At 45.4% G+C, this 21,662-nt stretch overlaps 1 protein-coding gene across 5 annotated transcripts in view; it reads right to left on the reverse strand.

Moving 5' to 3' along the window:
• Positions 1-21,662, reverse strand: part of OSBPL10 (oxysterol binding protein like 10) — a 2,898,140-nt gene that overhangs the window by 165,113 nt on the left and 2,711,365 nt on the right. For all 5 annotated transcript variants that reach the window (XM_069648807.1, XM_069648805.1, XM_069648806.1 and 2 more), the window contains one exon: positions 15,502-15,997. In XM_069648807.1, the coding sequence (XP_069504908.1) occupies positions 15,502-15,997 (496 nt within the window). The remainder of the gene's footprint in view (positions 1-15,501; positions 15,998-21,662) is intronic.

The raw sequence follows: 21,662 nt of genomic DNA on the forward strand, positions 1-21,662 counted from the left end.
GGTAGCGCTTAACGCGCTGCCTATAAGCTGGAACTATTGCCATGGAAAGGGAAGGAAAGATGAGATGTGAGAAGGGAGACAAAGCCTGTGGGTGTGGTTTGGTTATTACTCGAACATGATCCGCCCATGGCCATGCTAGTCTCTATGACCCTTCGCACACTGTACCTGCCCCTCCCTGCCCAAAACACATCACCCTGGAATCTCTTCGGGTCCAGCTCTGTGGTTTCTGGTTAGCCTTCTGAAAGTTGATGGCAGCAATAAACTAGCTAAACCAGCTCCTAATTTAATAAAACTGTTTTAACAAAGTGTGCCCTCAGCCACTTGATTTATAAGCAGCATCATTTACTTGTGCATAATTCATGTTACAAACAAGCATTGACAAAGCCAATAGTTGTGGCTTGTTTTTCCTTGCTCACTCATCACATCAAATGGACAAAAACTTAACTGGAGAATCCATCATTTAAATTGCTTGTTTTGGGGATGTCATTGTTAAGTACGTTGCAGTCTCTTTGCATCAGAGGCATTTTAAAATGTGTAATTCCCTTGTAGATATCACTGTAACCTGTTGTAATTCAAGATAATCTTTACAAATCACTTGCCATTTAATGTGGGATTGAGGTGTATTTTGACCCATTTCCGTGGTGGACCAGTGGAAACGGAAATGGACTGGTGGTACACTGTAGAGCGTGTAGACCACGAAATCTTTTGTCAACACCTCAGCCATCACTTTCACTTCTCACTTCACTTCTCGTCTGTTTCCTCCACCCTCCCGTTACTGTTTTTTTCCTCCCCACCACCCCTCCAGCACTATCTGAAATGTCGTCAGGCCTAGCATGATAGTCACTTGTTTTGTTCCTCCCCTCCCTTTCTGCACCCCTCTCCTTTTGCTTTTCTCCGGCTCTACCAGAAATGTCGTCAGGCCTAGTACGGTAGTCGCCTGTCTGTTCCCATTTCCTTCTCACTCTCCCCCTCCCTTCCTTATCTATGTCTTAGCTCTTGCACTATCTGAAACGTCGTCAGGCCGAGTACGATAGTTAATTTCACATCCTTACTGTTCATGGCCTGTAAGAATGTGGTTGTATATTCCCTTGTTCCCTCCCTTGCCTTGAAGCGCTTTGAAACACATTATGTATAGGCGCTATATAAATAAACAATCATATCATATCATAAGTCACTTCATGGATCAAATCATTCATCAGCGAACGCACCACTAGAGTATTCATCGACGAGGCTGCCGCGGACCCCACCCTCGCGCCATTTGGTGTCCTGCAAGGTTCTTTCTTATCTCCCACACTATACAACACATACACTAAGCCCCTGTTTGACCTCCTTGATTCACTGGGGATCATCTACAGCAATTGTGCAGATGACACCCAAATACTCATCCCTATCACAGGTGATTGCTCTCGAGTCATTTAAACAATCAACACAGTGTACAGTGCCATACAAAACTGGATGGCCACCCACAACCTCTGTCTAAATGAGGATAAAACGGAACGTCTAGTTGTGGGCTTCCTCTTCTGGTTGAAAAACCTTGACCCTACCTTTGTGGCCCTCTGTATTGATGGCACTATCAGCTCAGCCCTAAAACAGGTCAAGACACTGGGTGTCCACTTGGAAGTATTCCATGTCTTTATAACGACTCATTTTATGAAGAATGCCCTTATAACTGAACTTTTATAACGAAAAATAAATGTTTGGGGGGTGCCCCCCACCAACCCCTGTTTCCCACAGCTAAAAACCCACCCCAACCGTTTCCCCACAATAATTAACCATTTAAACCACCCCCAAATACATTTTCGTTATATTTTTCATTATAAAAGATTCAATGTATATGCATTCTTCATAACATTTTCGTTATAAAGACTGTATACCCTTGGAAGGTTATGTCACCCATGACAAAGGCACATGAATGCATTAGCATCTGCCATCGCTTACACGTCCAGGCTTATCTCCCTGAGTAGGCAATTCCTCTCATCGAGCAACTGCCTCACGCTCGCACAAGCACTTATCCTTTCTAAACTGGATTATTGTAATGTTCTCCTTACGGGCACCTCAGCAGCAAATCTGGCTAAACTTCAACTTATGCAGAACAAAGCTGTACTTGCCGCTTTTGGACTACAACGTTCTGACCACATCTCGCAACCATCCGCGAGCCCCACTGGCTATCAATCAAAGCTTGTATTGACTTTAGATTTTGGACTATTGCCCATAGGTGCATCTACAAATAGACTCCCCTTTGCCTCAACAACAGCCTCTCCCAGAAACTCCTGATGCGCCCGCTAAAATCCAGTTCCTGCATCTCACTGCTCTCCCCTCCGCTATTAGAACAAAAGAGCAGGAGGCGTTAGCTTTTGAGGTACTGCACCTACGCTCTGGAACTCGCTCCCAGCAGCCATCAGAACTGAAAAATCATACACGGCTTTCAAAAAGCTTGTAAAGACTAGGCTTTTTGACAAGTACGAATAATTCTTGTACAAATGTTCCTCTTACTCCTGTCGACTGTACCAAACGCTGTGATACCCCAGGATCTGGGCGTTGGACATTTTTTGTAAATAAAATAAATTGTTTGGCCTAGTTGCGCTGCACACTAGTACAGAAATATGTTACGATTGAACCATTGAAATCAAATCTTCTTTAAAACGCAAGTCGGAGGCGCATACCGCCTCCCCTGCCGAGAAATGCAAGGGTCGTAAGAGCTGCGTGCAGTGCTGTAAGATTTAGCTAACACATAGATCTCACCCTGACCTGAGGAGAGAGAAGAAGGCAAAGGAGAAAATGTCTCCCAAGACATCTCCAAAGGCATTCAGGAAACGTTTGCTCACAGGGCTTGAGTAGGATGAAAGAGAAGAACACAATTCTCCCACCAACTGACACCCATTCCTGATCAGCCAGAGAATGCTAGAAACCACCCTACGCCCCCAACGGTTGCTTCCAGAGGCAACATGTGTCAGCTGGTCCAACACGTGACAGGCACGCAGCAGAGTTGCACAAGCCCAGGCCAGCCATGGATTATCTAAAACATGAGAAGATTAAATATAATAGTACCAGGGATTCATTCTCTTTTGGAACAATTTTTTCAAAATGGTTGCCCTTATAAGGTGATGAATCTTGAAGACGCTGCAGAAGTGCCAGGGGTGCCACCTGGAGGAGAGGGAGACTGCCAAGCCTTACAAGAGAAGAGTGGGGCTGAAAGAGGGAAACAGCCTCATAGAACCAGGAAGTAGGGAGGAAGAAGCCTGAGGGAACCAGGAAGTAGGGAGGAAGAACAATGAGGGAACCACATGAGGCTGCAGGTTTGTGAGAAATGTTATAGTTGCTAACTAGCTTCAGTTTATGGATGGACAAAATAACATAAAACCTTTCTCTTTAAATGTATGGAGGTTAACATAGCTAGCGATGACTAGCGCTGATTCTTGTCTGGTATATAATTTGCCTGTAACTACTTTTTAGCAATAGATTTGTTTTGTCTGAGTTCGAATATTCTTTATAGGGGATAAGGAAACCATGCGATTACCAGACATGCCACTCTTTTCTGGCACTGATGTGGTTCCACAAGCTGATGCAAATATCATTTGTCGGTCAAACGCTCCCTTTATTTATTTATTTATTTGAAAATGTATAAAGTGCAACTAAGGCCCAAGGGCGTGGGCGTCTATGTGCTGGACCAGGCAATGGCTATACACTACTGCAGCTTTCATAGAACCCTATAATGCCTGCGCTGCTTTAGCTGGACCCACAAACGTTACATATCTTTCCTGCCAGGCATCAGAGTCAGCAAAGCATCGGGAGCTGTTTGGGCCAGCATGGGGTTCAGGGGCATCCAGAGCAGTTTCACACTCGGGGCATTGGGGTCAGTGGGACGGGCAGGTGTGCAGAACCTAGCAGGCAGCTTGGGGTGACAGTGCGCTATCGAGGTATGGGGCAGTGAACCGCCATAACAAGGGGGGGACAGTTGTGTCCCACATTAGATTGCAGAGAAAGAGGTCTTAGTTCTTTATGTTCCAAGATGTCTGCCATGGAAAGATTTCTGTTCCTGTTGGGGGATGCCCAGCCTCGTGAATCTTCTTTGAGCGTTCCTGTTCCAATATAACGGGATCCAGGACACAACACCTTCTACCTACCACACGACACCTTCTATCATTGGCAGAACGATATTACAGACAGTTATGGGGGGTTTATACAACATACTTCTTTCTCTATTTTTAGGAGAGGACTGCCAGTGGGATGCCCCCTGCGGTGTGTTGTCTTGTGCCAACAGGGTGGCTGGCTGCAGGAAATGCTCATCTCTCTCTTCATAGGTCCGGGCAAAGGGGTAAACAAGTGCATCACAATCCTGGCAATCAGGGATCAGGAGGCGAGGGGTCATATTGTCTCAATTGCCCGAGTTGGAGATGCATTGTACTATGAATGCCAAGAAATGTTGCAGCGCCTCGAAGCGAGCAGTGGTCTGATATGCAGGGGCGTTATCCCTTCATATATCCCGAAGACAAGGCCCACGATGCAGTATGCCGTGGATACATTTTGTGGCAAGACAGATCAAGGAGACATCAGAATGGAATTTAGTGGAATACCCATGTGACAAGACCCAGTTCACATGCAATCACAGAAAAGCCAAATAAATGCATCACCAGTGGACAGGAGAAAGATTGTTGAGATAACAAAAAGGTTGAAACTGTCTAAGGAAAAGCTGTGTAAAAGTGTCACAGCATAAAACAGAAAAACAGTAAGAAACAGATAGGGGGAGACAAAAGGGAGATAAACCTAGAAAAGACAATGTAACAAGGTAAGAACACAAGCAAAGGAAAAGAAAGGGACCCCCTAGACGCAAGAAAGCCAAGATGAATATTCAACTACATAATTGACTGTTCAAATGTTGCTTTCCAGGCGCTGGCACTGCAGGCACGGGTGATAAGGTAGCAGATCCCGCTGCAGCGCATGCTGTTAAGGTGGGACCTGTTGGTGTGAATGTAACGAATCAACTTCCGGGGGAACCAGTGGTCCAGGGATTAATATCAGTTTCTAAACCATGAATCAGCCCCACACCTCTAGTATACCAGAAGGGATATGATCAGATTGAAACACAAGTCAATAATAAGCCTCCTTGTCCAATTTTGGTAACGTGGACGGAACAGCAGGCTTATCCCCTCAAGGTTCTGGATCATTGGTTAGTTGCAACAACGCAAAATTACAATTATTACCCAATGATAAAAGGGACTGTGCAGTCAAGGTTGTATACAAATATCTACTTTATTATTATTACAACGAACAGTTCTCGAACACTACAAAATACAACCCACCCTGTAAAGGAACACATGGGACAGATAGTTTCATGAAGGAAAGGGGTGCACTCTGGATACTGACAGGAGGGTAGTCGGTAAAGCAATCAGTCTTAACTGTTCAAGGTTATTTGGTTTCAACACCAAGTGAGCAAGGGGTCATAAATGTCACTAAAGGCCTTCAGAGAAGGAAAAGAGGGACAGAACCATAATGTACCTGGTGCTTGAGATGATCTTGATGATCGACAGCGTTGAGTCGGTTCCAAGACGCTTTGCAGCTCTTGCGACAGAGTTCAAGATGGGAGCTGTGGGTATCAGGTGGCAGGCAGCTCCTCAAGCAAGGCTGGATGGACGGCTGCAGGCTGGCCTACACAGTGGCTCAGGGCCAAGAATCGTGGTCTCTGTGCTGGTTGGCGGATCTTGAACGCTGGTCAGGGTGTCTCGGACGGACATAGGTACTGCAGTGTGACAACAGTCAGTGGTGCAGCCGGTCAAGATTCATGGAATCTACTGTCTCGAAAATGTCCTTAAAAGATGAACGCTGGTTGATGCTTGGTGTGGCACTCCTCCTAGCTTCTTCGCAGGGATTGTGTCATCCTTTAAGGCTGACGACCCAAAGTTGAGGCGAGTGTTTTCCGGCAAAGTCCTTGTCCTTTGTTCAGAGACTCTCTAGCACTTCCCACCTAGGAAGCTTGCTGGAATGACTTAGCAGGGCATGCTGTGTGCTGATTGGGTACTGGTTCTGGAGCTGCTGGACAGGTCCTCTGAGTCCGGTATCTCCCTTTGTTCCCTGAGGGATGTTTAGGGGAGGGATCTTGGTTCTCTCTATGACATCCTGGCCTTCCTTCACTTGCAGAAGATGTAAGGCAGACTGTACCTTCAGCCAGGGTCCAAATGAGTCCTTCGTCTTACTCCTTTCGAAGTAGTTGGATGATCTGCTAAGGGAGGGGCTCAGCCCTTTTTTAAAGCCAAATGGGCCCCAGTGATAGGTGCAGGCTACGCCTACCTTAAAAACCAATCGGGGGTCCCCACCAACAATCTTCTGTTATGCGTGAGGTCAGGGCAAGAGTGCATTGCAATAGGAAAGTTAAGGGGTGACACCATTTACTCCTAAATCCCACCCATCTTCCTGTCTGTTGTAGACACTCTGTGGCTCTTGATCAAAACGCAGGTCTTCCTTGAAGTTTGTGATGAGAGCAGACTTTCTGTCTCCCCTAAATCACATATTTCTTTCTCTGAAAGGTGTCCGCTCTGCAGGGGTTGCCTACGGTAAATAGTGGACCCAGACATGCCATTCACTGTCCTTCATACAGGGGGTGGTAGCTAGCTTCAAGGTGACACATTGCATATCAAAGAGGTGTTCGTTTCTACTGCCCATTGTTTAAGACTGTGACCAGGCCTATTCGCAGGCCTGCTTCAATTAACTTTTATCAACTTTTATCAATATGCGCCGCCACCACACAGAACGGTCTCCTGTCAAATAAATTTGATAGAGAGGACTGAGCCTGTAGGCTGTGTCCCTCAGAGTACACTGGACTATGTGTTTGTTGTGCAGCGAGCATTAGAAAATGTCCTTAAAAGATGGACGCTGGCCTCACACATTTTCAGAGGTTGATCTCCCTTCAATCATTTTCATTTTAAAAAAATCAAAAAGCCCAGGCGAGCGCACACTCTCCATGCGGATGCTCGAATCCCTCACAGTGAACACCATCACTGCAGATACCTTTGGAGAGGGAACCATGACCCCGTGAACCAAAGCCAATGTTAGGAGAGAAAGAGCCTGAGGGATCGGTGAGCCGACAGCAAGGGAAGGAGGTTAGTAAATTGGTGAAAGGCAGGTGCTCCTTGGACTTGTACTTGGACAAGGCTACATGGTTAGCTAATAGCAGCAGCTTATTAAAGTACTTAGAAGCAGGAGGAATCTGGCATGAAGGCGTATATAATACATTGATAACAACTGATTGTGCAATTGATTGCGCTTAGAAACTAATCTCTTAAACGCATTATAAAGGAAAGGTTAGAATTATAATAATTATAACATTAATATTACTGCTGTAATGACATCAATATAATATATGAATTCTGCAATATCTACATTAAACCTTCTACAACGTTCTCTTATTACAGTTGAGTTTTGAAATCACTACTCACCCATTATGGGACTGATGCATCATGACCCAACTTGGTGCAGTTGCTGCAACGGTGGCCACGCCAAGAAGAGATTTGACCTGTGCCAGACAGGACAGGAGCCCACGAGGCAGGGGAAGTGGAGCTGGCAGTATTTATATTGCAGAAGGAAACATGAAGTTTGATATTCCAGACCTGATTAAAAGGGAGTAGCTGGAGCTTGGGAACAATGGTTTCATGAGGGGTATGGCCCGATTGGAGAGGTATATATAGGTCCAGCTCTGGGCTCCAAACAAGCTATGAACCTACCTATTTCACTGCATAAAATTGAGCCAATGCTCCCAACAAAGAAAAGTAAGGCATAACATGTACACACCTGACTGATCCTCTACTCCACCTGCATTGTTCTGGTGATGTGCTCTGACCAGCAGGATAAGCAAATGGTCTGTCAATACACGTTTCGAGAGGATAGCTCAGGGGCAACGTGCTCATCTTGGAAGCAAGACGACGCAGAGCAACACAGGTTCGATCCCTGGGTCTGCGCTTAGAAGCCTCTCGGTATTAAGCACGTTATAAATAACCCATTACGATTACATGGAATGCATTACAGGGCTAAATCCGTCCAAGTTGCAACGATGGCCGTGGGACACCTGAATGCTGCTCGAATTTAAACGTTCCTTTGAAATGCATTGGGTAGTACGGATAGATCTGCGGGTCACAGCTGGAACCTGTCCCTTGCATGATAAAGAAATGTGTTCAAAACCAAGGCCTCCTCCCGGCTGGTGACTTTAGATTGCTAGCCCCAAGATTAGTAATGACATGTCAACTGGGAAGACGAGGAAATATGTAAATGCAAAAACTTGTCCTTGTTGCTGTTTTGATGAGTAAACGCACTTCGGCTGGGGATTGGGCTATGGTGCTTGCCATCTGTTTATCTGACTTTTCTTATCATCTGTCATCTATAGGTCTCTGCTCCTTCTGTGATTAACTGGGTGCTTTACTTTCCTCCCTTCTTCCTTTTGTCTCTTCTTTGTTCTTCTTGGATGACTCACACCTCCTGACTACTCATGCTGCCGCCTCCTCCCTTCCCATTATAGATTCTTGTAATTTCACCAAATCTCTTAACTGCTGAACCCATATGCATGCATTATTGTAGGCCGACCCCGAACCCTCACCCGAAATAATTTGGCTCACAACATTTTGTCAAGTGTTGGCAATAAAAGGCCATAGGATTTTATTATGCAGATATGGTTATGGAGATAACAATAATCACATATCATAATAATATCAGACTTTTGGGCACCGGGTCCTGAGGTTACCCCCTCTGGCCCATGCCGCCTTCTCATGTCCCACGACTTGTTGTGGACACCGTACAGTGCCCTGTACTTCTTTTCCTTTGTTCTTCTCCCTTATTTGTAGGGTGGGAGGTTTTTGTGGTAAAGAAGCAAAGTGTGGAAGACGCTGAGTGAACAGCGAACCTCCTGTTAGTTTGGGTCCCCGTTCAGGATCCACAAACAGATTGTGTTTTCTTAGAGCATTCTGCTCTTATTTATAAGACCCAGGGGAGCCCTGGGTCTTTGATGTGTTTAGTAGAGGGCGATGTACACCAGCCCCCTGCCGGATAGCCGACTTGTGGACACCTCCAGACTACTCATGCTGCCGCCTCCTCCCTTCCCATTATAGATTCTTGTAATTTCACCAAATCTCTTAACTGGTTCTATCTCGACCTGGTATCCTCCCATTTTCCAATGGACTATCCCATTATTGCGCTCCCCAGCCTTACTACTGACCATTAATTTCCCTCTGTTTCCTTTGCACTTCCCCGACTGTGAGGTCAGTCTCTCTCATGCTGCATGATTAGCGCAGCTTTCAAGCATTTCATTTCATTTCTGAAGTATCTTGGTCTTCTGACCTCTCACTTCTCTTCCCTCATCGGGAACATATTCTACTCTGGACTCCCTCTATCCTGCTTCTCCTTTCATTTCTTCTCATGGGTGTCCTCATCCTTGTCTACCTCCTTCATGCAACTCTTTCTGTAATCTCCCGGCTAAGCGGTTACACACTGGAAGAAGTCGCAAACTTCTCTGCTCTTTCTACACATACTCTCCCTATCATGCGAAAGTAGCTTAGGATCAGTAAACTCATCAGCTCCTATTCCTCGCACCCTCACTCTTTTCTTGCTTTCTTTTGGAGTGTTCTCCCAATCCTTTAAGCATGCCACGATCCTAACTATTTTTATATACCTTCCCTTGCAAACTACCACCCCATTTTCTCTTGTTCCTTTCCTCTTCTTCCCTTAAGCAACTTATTTACTCACAACCTTCCTTCTACCTCGGTACTAACTCCCTTCTCTGTATTCATACTGAAAACTCCAATCTGTCTGCTCTGCATGTCACCATTTACCTCCCTTCTGCACATCATGTTAAACACTCATCTCCTCTGATGCTCCTCAGTCGCTCCACTATCAGTCCATTCTGTGCTTTTCACTTTCCTCTCTAAGTATCGCTGGTTCTCTTCTGTCCTGGTTGGTCTCTTATATCTTTAATCCCGCGTATTCTGTTTCTTGGGATGGCTATTCCCCCCGCCCCTTCAGGGGCGTTGCTTGGGGATCAGGTGGTAAGGGGGCTATAGCCCTGGGTCTTTTGGTTGTCACCCCAGATAGAAGCTTAGGGTCTGCAACCGAAAGGCTAGCTAGCCCCGAGTCTCGACAGTCCTGACATTAGTATAGCCCTGGATCTTTTCCAGACCTAGCAACACTCCTGCCTCCCCATTCCTCTATGCTTTGGGGATCCACACGGTTCTGTTGCCAGCCCTCTTCTGTTCTCTTTCTCCTCTATTATTTTTTGTCATAGCATACGTTGCCACTTTTATGACGATCACCCCCAAATCCTTCTCCACTTTTCATCCTTGTCTGAAAAGGCTCACATCTTTGTTTCTGACGGGTTTTCTGCTATCAAATACTCGGCGATTTCCCACTCTCTTCATTTAAATCCTTCTAAAAATGAACGTATGTCCCTCTTGCTTCTTTACGCTTGGTCTATCTTAACTTATCTCTATCCCATTCTCCCACCAATATTCCCCACTTCTCTTTCTCTCTCGGCCACACCCACGTAACTACAGGATCATTGTTGACACCCCACTCTTTCTCTTCAGGCATATTTTTTCTTTCACGGACATGTCATTTTCAACTTCAGAACACCCCTCTGTTCTCTGTGACCCCTCTTTTGGGTTACCAGCATGACTACAGAATGACGACTGACTCTTTTGGCAAGTGTACCATTCCTCACAAGGTGTCTGGTAGGAAAAACGTGAAAACAAGGGTTTCAGGGTCTTGTTACTTTAGGCAAACCTTGTACTCCCGGAACTCTGCCCTGAAAGTCTTGCTGATAACATCACTCTTCTAGCAAAAGATTGGCACTGCAGTGTGCCTTAAAAAGAGACAGGTGGCAGGCTGCTCCCTGTTTATTTTCCAGACGATTGCAAGAGTTCTGGAGCAAAGGGCATAACATGCAGATAACGGGACGGAATATAAGGTGACTTCCAGGTACAGGAAGACAGTTGTCATCCGACCCGGGCTGACAGAATAAGGAACACCGATTTGGAAAGGTAAGGGCGGCACACTGCACATGATTGGCAGACCCTCAGCCCCTCCCCCACTACCGGGGGAATGTGTCCCGGCACCACGTACGGTCGCCTGGGACTGCGCGGCCCTTCAGAAACCTGCCGAGCCTTTGAGAGGGGAAGACAGATTATGGACCCATTGGGCCAACAGCGCGCCTCTGGGGTTCTGGCTCCTGGCTTCACAGGGAGCAGGACATGGAGAGACTGACTGGAAGAGAAATGCAGAGGGAGAGAGAAAACTGGACCCCCTCCCCAGAGACAAAGCTCCTATGTCTCCACTTTCAATAAAGAAAGAATGTGTTGATCTTTAGCAGGTATCCTGCAACCATTTCCCCCTACAGGTATGACCGTACTCCTTACCAACAGGATATCCATCAGAGGTCGAAATATGCCTAACCTACCTTCTGATCCCATTCAGTATCCTCCCACATTACTCTTAACATCACTAAGCCTAGTTCACCCCAACCCGACTGGTGTCTTCAGCTAATGCTTATAAACCAATTCCCCAAAGAAGGCCCTGATGTAGAAATGCTTATGTTACTGAAATAATTATCCACTAAAAGAGGGGAATGGGAGGGGCCAGTAGGCAGTGGGACCAGTGTCTGCCTGCGCTGTTCACCCCACCTTTCAACATAGATAAAATGAAAACAAAATAAGAAAAAAATATAAATAGAATGTACCAATGAGTTCTGCTGCAGAATGCATATAATAATTGGGGTCCCTAAGCGTGGGTGCTAGTGGCGTCACTGGACTGGTCCGCCTGCCGGTCGAGGGTTATATCACCACTAGCACCCGCATAGTTCACGTGCAAGCCCTGAGGGCGCATCCGAATACAAAAATAGAAAGAAACAGACCTCACATAGTGGATCCAGAAGCCCCTGTGGTGATGAAGTCCCTTTTTTTGTTGGGGGTTGGCTGATGACGTCATCAATGAAGAAACAAGACTTTAAAGGGTGCAGTGGCTTTAAGAACGCCTGCTTAGTTTTTATTTAATATAAAGTGTCTGGCTATAAAGAGGCGGAAGGGAGTTAGGGAATGGAGGCTCCGGCCAAGCTGCGCACAGGTTGCGCTGAACACAAACTTGTACCAGTGAATACAGCCAGCGTTCCGAGCTTTGTAATTGGCTGGCAACTGCCCACCCCTCCATCAGGCTTCTTTTATAATAAAAACCTAGGGAGCTATGTTAAAATGAAGCAGCCACAACTCACACGTGTCTGCTATTTTCTAGGAGTCACCTGTTTAATTTCAAATAAAATGAGATATCAATGAAATGGGCGAAGGGGAGCGGCCTGCGCAACTTGTAGCTCCTAGAAGGTCTTTGTACAACCTACGGGACAAGTGGAGGCACTGAGCACTTTGGAACTATGCAATGTACATCTAATGACATCCTTGCAGGGTTGCTAATTGGTAAGCAGGCAATGGAGGGTAGGGGAAACTCAGATGGGCAAGACGCGTAACGCTTCTCCTGTGTCAAGATACAAGTAGTGCCAACATTAATTCAAAACGTGGATTCAGTCAGGGGCGCTGAGTATGTGAGTGCTCCAGGGCCCGGCCCCTGGGAAAGGCCATCTGCGTGAAACCTCCTATACTTGCAATGGGACTTTTTTTTGCCGCCGTTGCCCCTTCACAGGTGCCGACCGCACCCCGGGAAAACCAAAAGTCTAGGCCCCTGGTTTCAGTTGCATGTTTAGTATTAGGAGCTGAAGTCCCACAACTGCCCACTTGCCCATCACTCTGCTTCCTTTTGCCACACAAGGAGGCGTGAATAATGATATGATATGATATTTTATCTACAGCGCGCCTATCCACGTGTTTCAAGGCGCGACAAGGCGTGACGAGGCAGGGGAGGGGATCAAGGGGGACAAGAAAACGATCTTACTAGGCCCAGTGACTTTGAGATTGTGCAAGTGCAGGGGAGAAGAAAATGGGAGAAGTGTGGGGGAAGGGGAGGAGGAGCAAGTGCAGGTCATAGGATCGAAACATCGAAAAACAAGAAGTGCGGCCAGCAGGTGGCAGTGCAGGGGTTAAGTGCAGAATATCACTCATGCTTAGATGCTGAGAGGCAAACCAGTGCCCATGCATGCAGAATCCACGGTTGCACATTGTGCCAGCCTTACGCAACAGGAGACTGACTGGATGCATCCCTGGGTTCCCACAGTGGAACCCCATCCCCTATAATGGACCCGGAAGTCTATACCATCACTGCCAGTTTCTGCACCCGCCGCATTCTAACATCTGACCTATACAAAAAAGATGAGTATCTAAAAATCCAGATTCCTACGGGCGCCAGGTCCTACCCGCATGCTAATCTCATCCGCCACGGATGCGTGTACAGAGAGCGCCCTGGAGGAACTTCAAGGATGGTTGCTGATCAATCTATACAAATATCATGTGGAAAGCCACATAGCTGTGCAAATCACATTTCGTTTAACAGCCCAAACAATCTACATATATGTTTCATATTTGCTTTTTCTAGATTTTTGATATGCCTTTGCCCAATCGGCTCTGCCAGATTGACTTCCTTTCCAAAGTGCAATGTCACATAAAGACAGAGAAAAATAAATTATAACAAAATGAAAATGTTTGAACAGGCACTAATAGAGTTCATTCTTGCCCATTTTACAAACCTCCACATTGGCACAATTTCTTTCTATTTTTGTAATGCCATTTTGTTAAGCAGAACAAGGAATGCTTGCGATGGCAAAATGCCATTACACAGCATTAGTACCCAGGGAGACGGGACCAGCCAATCAAGAGCGCTAGAACGCGGCCTGTCTTCCTCGGGATATGCTGGTGCCTTTCTCCCTTGGAGGGCTCATGTCATCCTTGCCCCAGACCTCTTTGCCTTTCCTGAACCCTTCTCTGATGCACTTCACCAAACATCTGCTTGCCTGGTACCACCATCCTCCTGTCACCCCGCATTTGAAGTCCTCGCCAGCTCTGCCTACTCACACCATAGAAATGGAAGAAAGACTCGGTTTCCTCTTCTATTCTCTTTTCTTCATCTCTCGTATGCCTTACACTTTGTGATGCAATGACGCCTTATTCGGGCTTACTAATAGCATAAACGGACATGTTTGGGGAGCAGACACAGCCAGCAAAGGTCCTGTGTCCTCGGAGGCTCAGGTTGGCAGCCTGTTACCCACCGTGTTTGCCCCCAAATAGAACATTATGGAAGTAGCTATAGCTTATAATGATATTCGTGTTTGTGTTACAAGTACACGATGAGTGTAAAGTTGCATTGTTTTATCAGACTCATTTGGTGCAACAAATGTGCAATAGGCAATGGGATAGACAGATAAGCATAGATGCTTTTTGCGTTCAACATCTATGTTTATACACACATACAAAGTTCCATGTCACGTTAAACTGTTTCCTTATTATGAGTTTTATATCACTTCAAGCTGTTATTTAAGAAAAAGGTTGTCCCATTTCTTCTAATTATTATCTATGGACCAGTTAGTTACTGCTTCAAAATATTAGCTAGGAAGATTCGATATTTCTCCAATTTACTTCCAAGTTGTATTTAAGAAAATGTGCCACACTACTTGAAACCGTTTTTCCCCTCAGAAATACTTTCAAAAGTACTTCAAACTTTAACAAAAAACGTCTTTATAACTTCAAAATATATACATGATAGAGTCTAATGTTGCTTCAAATTGTATTTCAAAGTCAGTTGTGACAAAGCTTGCCCTGTTCTAAAATGTGCTGTTCCCTTTTTCTACATCATGGTTACTCATTATGTGCCCTCTCCCGAATATGTTGGACTACAACTCCCTTGATCCTTTACAAATAACCACGCTGGCTAGGAATAATGATGGTTACGTCCCCTCACACTTTTCCCGTTGCCCCTTCCCCTGCACGTGCGCAATCTCAATGTCATCTGGCCTAGTAGGATCGTTGTCTCTTTTCCCCTCCCTTGCCTCGTCGCGCCTTGAAACATTTGTGTATAGTCGCATTATAAATGCCATATCATATGAAAGATTCCGAGGGTCACGTAATGAGTTACCATGCTCTTGATGATCAAGGCCTGTTCTAGATTCTGCACCACTGGCAATTTCAAATGTGGGTCAGTTCTTGAGGTCGTAAGAGCCTGATGCCAAACATTTCCCTCCAGACTGCCCTAACCTTCATCGCCACTTCAACAGGAAATTTGAAATCCAGCCCAAGTCCAGAGACTGAGATCCAGTGATGGGCATGCTGAAAATAAAGCATAACTGCTAACCAGCTGCCAGTCTCAGCTGAGAAAAGTGGCATGCATGCCTCAATGCATGAGAGGCTTCCAAGATCAGGACAAAGGCCCCCCAATAACATTCCAAAAGAACACTCTTTTCATGACACTTTTTAAAATTACTTAGTATAAAAGATATCATATTAATCTCAAGGTTGTTCCAGTTATCACGCACTCCCTGTCAAACAACAAATAGCGCTGGTAACAGAAAGACAGGATTTTAAAAACGCAACACTGTCTTACCTTCACCAACCATGGACACCCCGATAGACATGCCCAGGAACTTGCTTTTGGTCCAGATGTGAGTGTTCACACACATTCGCCTCTCCTTGCACTCGCAGTAGAAGCATGAGATCGGTGGATGATGCGACACCTGCTCCGCCACAAACCTCAACTTGTAGCTCTCAGTCTCGTCCAGACCCAGCCCCGGGGCCTGGGGCATGGCCTGGTCCGTCGGGGCTGTAGAGCTACCCGTAGTCCTAAATGGCTTCACTTTGGCCTTAGGCACGTCCCAGCAGCAATGAAACGTCTCGCCAATGAGGGGGTTGTAGGGCTTCTTGGCAATGGCGCCCTTTCGCCCCTCGTGAAAGGCGGTCAGGTAGTACTCCACAAAGCGGATGATCCGGTCTTCTGGCGTCACTCCCCCCGAGATGGACAGGAAGAGGTCTGGATGGGACAGGAAGTTTGCGTACATCTCCAGCAGGGATCTTTTTTCCAAGATGAACGTGGGAAGCACCACCTGCAGTGGAAGTGGAAAACATTATATGCTCACCCTCAATCAAAACGTGCTGAAATGAATAGTGATCATGGACGTAATTAACAAGAAGAATACCTGTGAGCTTTCCTTGTTGGTATACAGAATAAGAAGGCTATTCCACACACATATAATGAAATGCCATCGATTAACACATTAACATCAAGTATTCTCAATGGACATTCTTTTACAGAATACACAGTGTCATTTAAAATGGTGTATAAACATTTGCCGGGTGGGTTGTGGAGAAGGAGCAGCTGGTATATAAACCACCAAATCTGTCCCTTGAGCTGAGCTCCTACTCCAGCTGGGTGGCCCCAAGAGGAACCTCCTCACTCCCAGCACCACCGTCAAGCCATCAGCATCCACTGCTGTCTCCCTCCCAATGACTTGACCATGACAGCCGGTACACAAGATTCCAAGAGAGACAAAGGCAGCACAGCGCCGATCCGCCTATTTGGTCAATTTCTGAGTCTGCACGAGCTTCAACGAGGCCCCCAGCCCACCTGGAGGGCTCCACAATGAAATCTCCATGCCCCTGCACCTCAATACAAGCTTGCAGCGTCCACTGATGCTCTCATCCTCTGCCTCTTGTCAATATTGGTAGGCCACATGCAACTCCCGCTCCTGATCTGTAGGATGCTCAGGGTGTCCAGTTGGTGTGACCACAGAGCTAATGGCCAATCCAGGCAAGGGCTACACCTGTAGCTACTCCCAGTTTGGGCCTGTTAAAGCCAATAAGACCTTGGGTCCTAACTCCGGAAGTAATCTACCATGCACCTCATCATTCCACCTCTGCAGCAAGTCCTCAGCCTAACTAGATTAAACAGACCTAGATATGACTGACACGCACACCGGCATGCCATCCAACATTATCCGTACCTCCACCAGTACACACTTGTACATGATCATCACTTCATGCTGCGCATCCGAACATGAAGCAGACATAACAGACCGTATCATCCATCATACATTAGTTGTATGCTTCATCATTAAAACCTGGCACGAACGCATATCCCCACTCCTCTTTGATGAACTCACACACGTGAGGATGACATGCCTCACAGCAATCACACACACAGAACGCACCTTAACCGCCCGCCGACACCTAATCCCGTACCCAGACACACCAATGACTGCACAAACCGATCTAGTGTCACTCAGAACGACTTGCAAATAAGATGCCAATATGTAAAGATATGATTTTTACACCAATGCCAAAGGTCAGGTTGCAAACAAGTGCACGTTTCCCTTGAGGGGGGCAACACTGATTCAAGCTCATCCCACCACCAGCCATACAACACAATGCAAACCTCCTCAGACATCCACCAATACGCCATCAGTAAAATCCGGAACAGCATTAACCAAACAACAGATTGTCGCCTCTATCACACTATCTTTCAACACACCATTCAGGCAACAACTCACCATCAATGACCTTGTCAGTATCCTTTCCTCTCACTTAACTATAATCTACAACTACAACACAACTCTTTTATAACGTAAGCCCTCTCTAACGAGACACCCCTCCGCTCTTTGCTCTAAATTGCCAACACCTCTTTCAGCTTCCATGCGTATTTCCCATCTCACTAAAAACAGCAATCCACTTTCTATTTTCACGGAACCCTCTCCTTCAACAGTCCTTACAATACAACATTTATTACGACGTTCAATTAATGAGATTAGGAAATATTTAACATTAGAAATGATCCTGCCAGCATGGTTTATAAACAATTTTTGTCAGAGTAAAAACTCTGAAAAAAATTTTATATTAATATTCAATTAAGTACCAAAAAATGGGGCAATCTAATCTTAATATAATATTGAATATAAAGTGTGGTAAATTGCTCAAGAGCATGTCATGTTCGTGCTAATGAAAGTATATTGGAACAGAGTCAGTAAAAACACCCAGAAATACTACAAAATCAAGTGAAGAAATTGAATAATAAACAAGCACATAAGATGGAAACCAACAATAAATGTAAGCCTTTCGTCCCTGCTCACTTCATGAATTCCTGATCTACCGAAGAACCGTTCTTCCATAACGTCTACAAAAAATAATATGAAGTAACGTAGATGATACCCCTTCCTTTCAAGCCTTCCTCTAAGCCTCAATTCAACAGGTTGTCATCCCTCCTGCTTTGAAAACGGTGTGTGTCAAGCTACTCCTTAAATAGTCCACAGACGATCCAGACAACCCAGGCAAATATGGACCAAGCAACACACCAATGACAGGTAAAATCGTTCAAAAATGTTTTTTTTACCAGCAACTCAGGAAACACAATGAAAACAACAGCATCATCTACGAGTCACAACATAGATTTGGAGACACAAAAAGAACAGAATACCCATTATTCTCTATATGGGATATCCTAACAAACAACATGAATGCCACCTCATCAAGCGCACTCATCCTACTGGACATTGCCGCCACTTTTGATACTATCAAACACAAGATCTTGCTAAAAAGATTAGATGTTATTGGACTGACTTTATGTTGGATTATGTATATTCTCACCAACAGGACTCAAACAACATAAATGGCCCCCTTTATGTCGTGTCGCAGCAACCCCAAATGTTCTATACCCCAAGGATCCCGACTTTCGCTTCTCCTTTTCAATACATATATAATCCCCCTCCCCCTTCCTGGATCTCGACAATAACACAGACCTCAAATTCTCCAACTACGCAGAAGATACCCAAATCATCTACCAGCTCACAAAACAACTCTACATCAAATTCACTCGATGTGGATTCGTGGATGACGGCAAGCAGATAGAAACGTAACCCATCCAAGACATAACTTATTATGTGCATGCCACACTGATGGGCCACATGCGAATCCCCTGCAATGACAAAGCTCAAAACCTTTGCACATGTGATGACACCCAACTCACCTTTAAGATAAACACTGACTACAACCCTGACAGCCCTCAATAAATAAATAACAAGGGAGTCCTGGGAGACTCTCTGCCAGACATGAGTCCTGGTTTACAAGAGCCTTACCCAGAGTCTTTAGCTCACTATCTTTCACAGAGGAGGAATATCCTAAACATATCAGTCTTTGTCCTGCCCTGGGGCAGTCCAGCACCAAAATGCTAGGCAATTCTCCTCTGAACAAGAGTACCAACAGCAACCCCAGAGAAGTGTTTCGGTCTGGTTGAACCTCATCAGTAGGGTGTAGCTGTGCCTCTCTAAGAATAGTGAGCAAGGGGTCCACGTCTGGATTCCCCTAGTAACTTAGGGTGAAACCCAAAGTTACTTGAAATATGCAAATAATAAAGGGGGTCCTGGGAGACTCTCTGCCAGACATGAGTCCTGGTTTACAAGAGCCTTACCCAGAGTCTTTAGCTCACTATCTTTCACAGAGGAGAAATATCCTAAACATATCAGTCTTTGTCCTGGGGCCGTCCAGCAATGAAATGCTAGGCAATTCTCCTCTGAACAAGAGTATCAACAGCAGCCCCAGACATGTGTTTCGTTCTGGTTGATCCTCATCAGTAGGGTGTAGCTGTGCCTCTCTAATAATAGTGAGCAAGGGGTCCAGGAAGATAAAGGGCGAAAATCAAATTATGGTGGACTACATCCCGCTACTAAGCATTCATAAAGTTCCACAAGGCAACAAAAAACAACCGAACCTACATCGAAGGCATGTATATGACAAACTTGTCGCCGGAAAAAAGAGAGAACTAAGACGAATCAATAGACGGGCACAAAAACTCGAACCTCAGATTGCCGAACCCATTGTTTGGGAAGCTCAGAGAATCTACAAAGCCTGGTTGAGAGCCCATCGGGACGCACTATACCAGCAAGACGCCGAGAACATTCTTGAAGCTATAAATGGTAACCATGCCAGTGATTTTTGGACCTTTTTACTATCAACATCTGCAGGAGCCCCTCCTTCCTAACAAAACAGAATAGGGGAATTGACTTGGGAGAGTTATTTCAGAACTCTCTTCCTATCCCCGCAAAAATCCCAGGAAGACATGAGTAGTTTTGACACCCCGTGGATTCGGTTGGACAATAAAGACAACATCTTGGACCTGATAAGAAAATTAAAACCATCACGGCTCCAGGGCCAGACGGTATAACAAACCTTGATCTGAAGACCCATCCCGAAGCCTGGTTATCTCTCCTAAGTGTGATCTTCAGAGGCTGTGCGGATGCCAATCCATCCCTCCATCATGGAATTCTGCGAATATAGTACCTATCTATAAAAAAAGGAAACAGGACAGACCCTGTAAACTACCGCCCAATCGCCCTGCTAGACCCTAGAGGCAAAGTTTTTGGATCACTTCTTCTCCAACATTTCACAGCATGGGCCAATAAAGCCCCCTGCCAACATCCTCTACAGACAGGATTTAAAAAGAACATGGGCACACACACAAACATACTCATGTTAAGCTCCTTGAAAAGTAAGACCCTAGAAGGAAGCCCCAGAATATTCATTGCCTTTGTCGACCTTACTCAGGCGTTCGAGCGTGTCGATCGTTCCAGGTTGTGGCAGAAACGTACTTTTTGGAAATGTCCACATGAGATCCTAGATCCAATTAAAGCCCTATACTCCAATACGACCATGCAAGTTTGTTTGAACCAACAAGGGTCTCTTTCAGGAAAGATCAGTACAGCCAGTGGAGTTAAACAGGTCTGCCCTCTGGCCCCAGCCCTGTTTTGGTCATATCTAGGTGACTACCAGGAATCAGAAAAGGCAGTAAGAAGATCATTTCCACCTAAGCTTGGAGGAGAACAGATCAGCCGCCTGCTGTACGCAGACGACTTAATCCTTTTAGACTACACCCCAAAAGGATTACAACCTCAACTAAATAAACTACAGCACTACATGGCGGAAAACAATCTGGAGATCAATCAAGAAAAAACGAAAATGATGGTAATCGAAAAATCCACCAAGAAAAACGAAACGATATCTCTTCATCTGGGATCAGTCACAGTGGAAAGAGTCACCTAGGAAAGTTCCTAGGAGTCACCCTGGACAGTTCGGCTAAAGAAAAAACCATGTAGGAGGTCCTTTATGAGAAAACAAAAAAACTGGAGGCTCAGGGGAAAGCCATTGACATCAAATTTGGATGCTTCTCGACAATCCGGGTTAGAGATTTTTACAAAAAAAAGGTTATACCATCCTTAACCTACGGCTTGGATGCTATGCCCAATCTTCTGCCGGAGCTCTGGGCTAAATTGGAAGCAATTTTTTTGGTGAACAATTTTAGGTCTACCGAAATCAACCTCAGTGGCTGTGATTAGACGTAAACTTAGCCTTTCATCATTGAAAACAACAGTAGACCTAAATAGCCTTATGCTATACAGGAAATGTATCTTGAAAGATGCTCCATTCGCCTACCGTCTGAAAAACCAAGAACTTCAGCTCAGATCCTGCAAAACACTATCTAAATGGAAAGCGAACAACATAGACCTTTTATCCTCAGTGGAAAGTTGCGAAGAAGAGCTCGCAAACAATCCAGTAAAAGTGACAAAAAAGCGCTGAGAACTTGACTGGATTAAGACCTTAGAAAATGCAAGTGCTAATAAAATTACTACCCATCTTCCTCAGTTCTACAAGGAATTAGATATTCTACAATCCTACCTTAATTTATTTCCAAGCAGTTCTGCAGGTAACTTCTTCCTAAAAACGCGT

Source organism: Ambystoma mexicanum, chromosome 2q, assembly GCF_040938575.1.
Source record: "Ambystoma mexicanum isolate Mex_15411 chromosome 2q, UKY_AmexF1_1, whole genome shotgun sequence".
NCBI classification, from domain to species: domain Eukaryota; kingdom Metazoa; phylum Chordata; class Amphibia; order Caudata; family Ambystomatidae; genus Ambystoma; species Ambystoma mexicanum.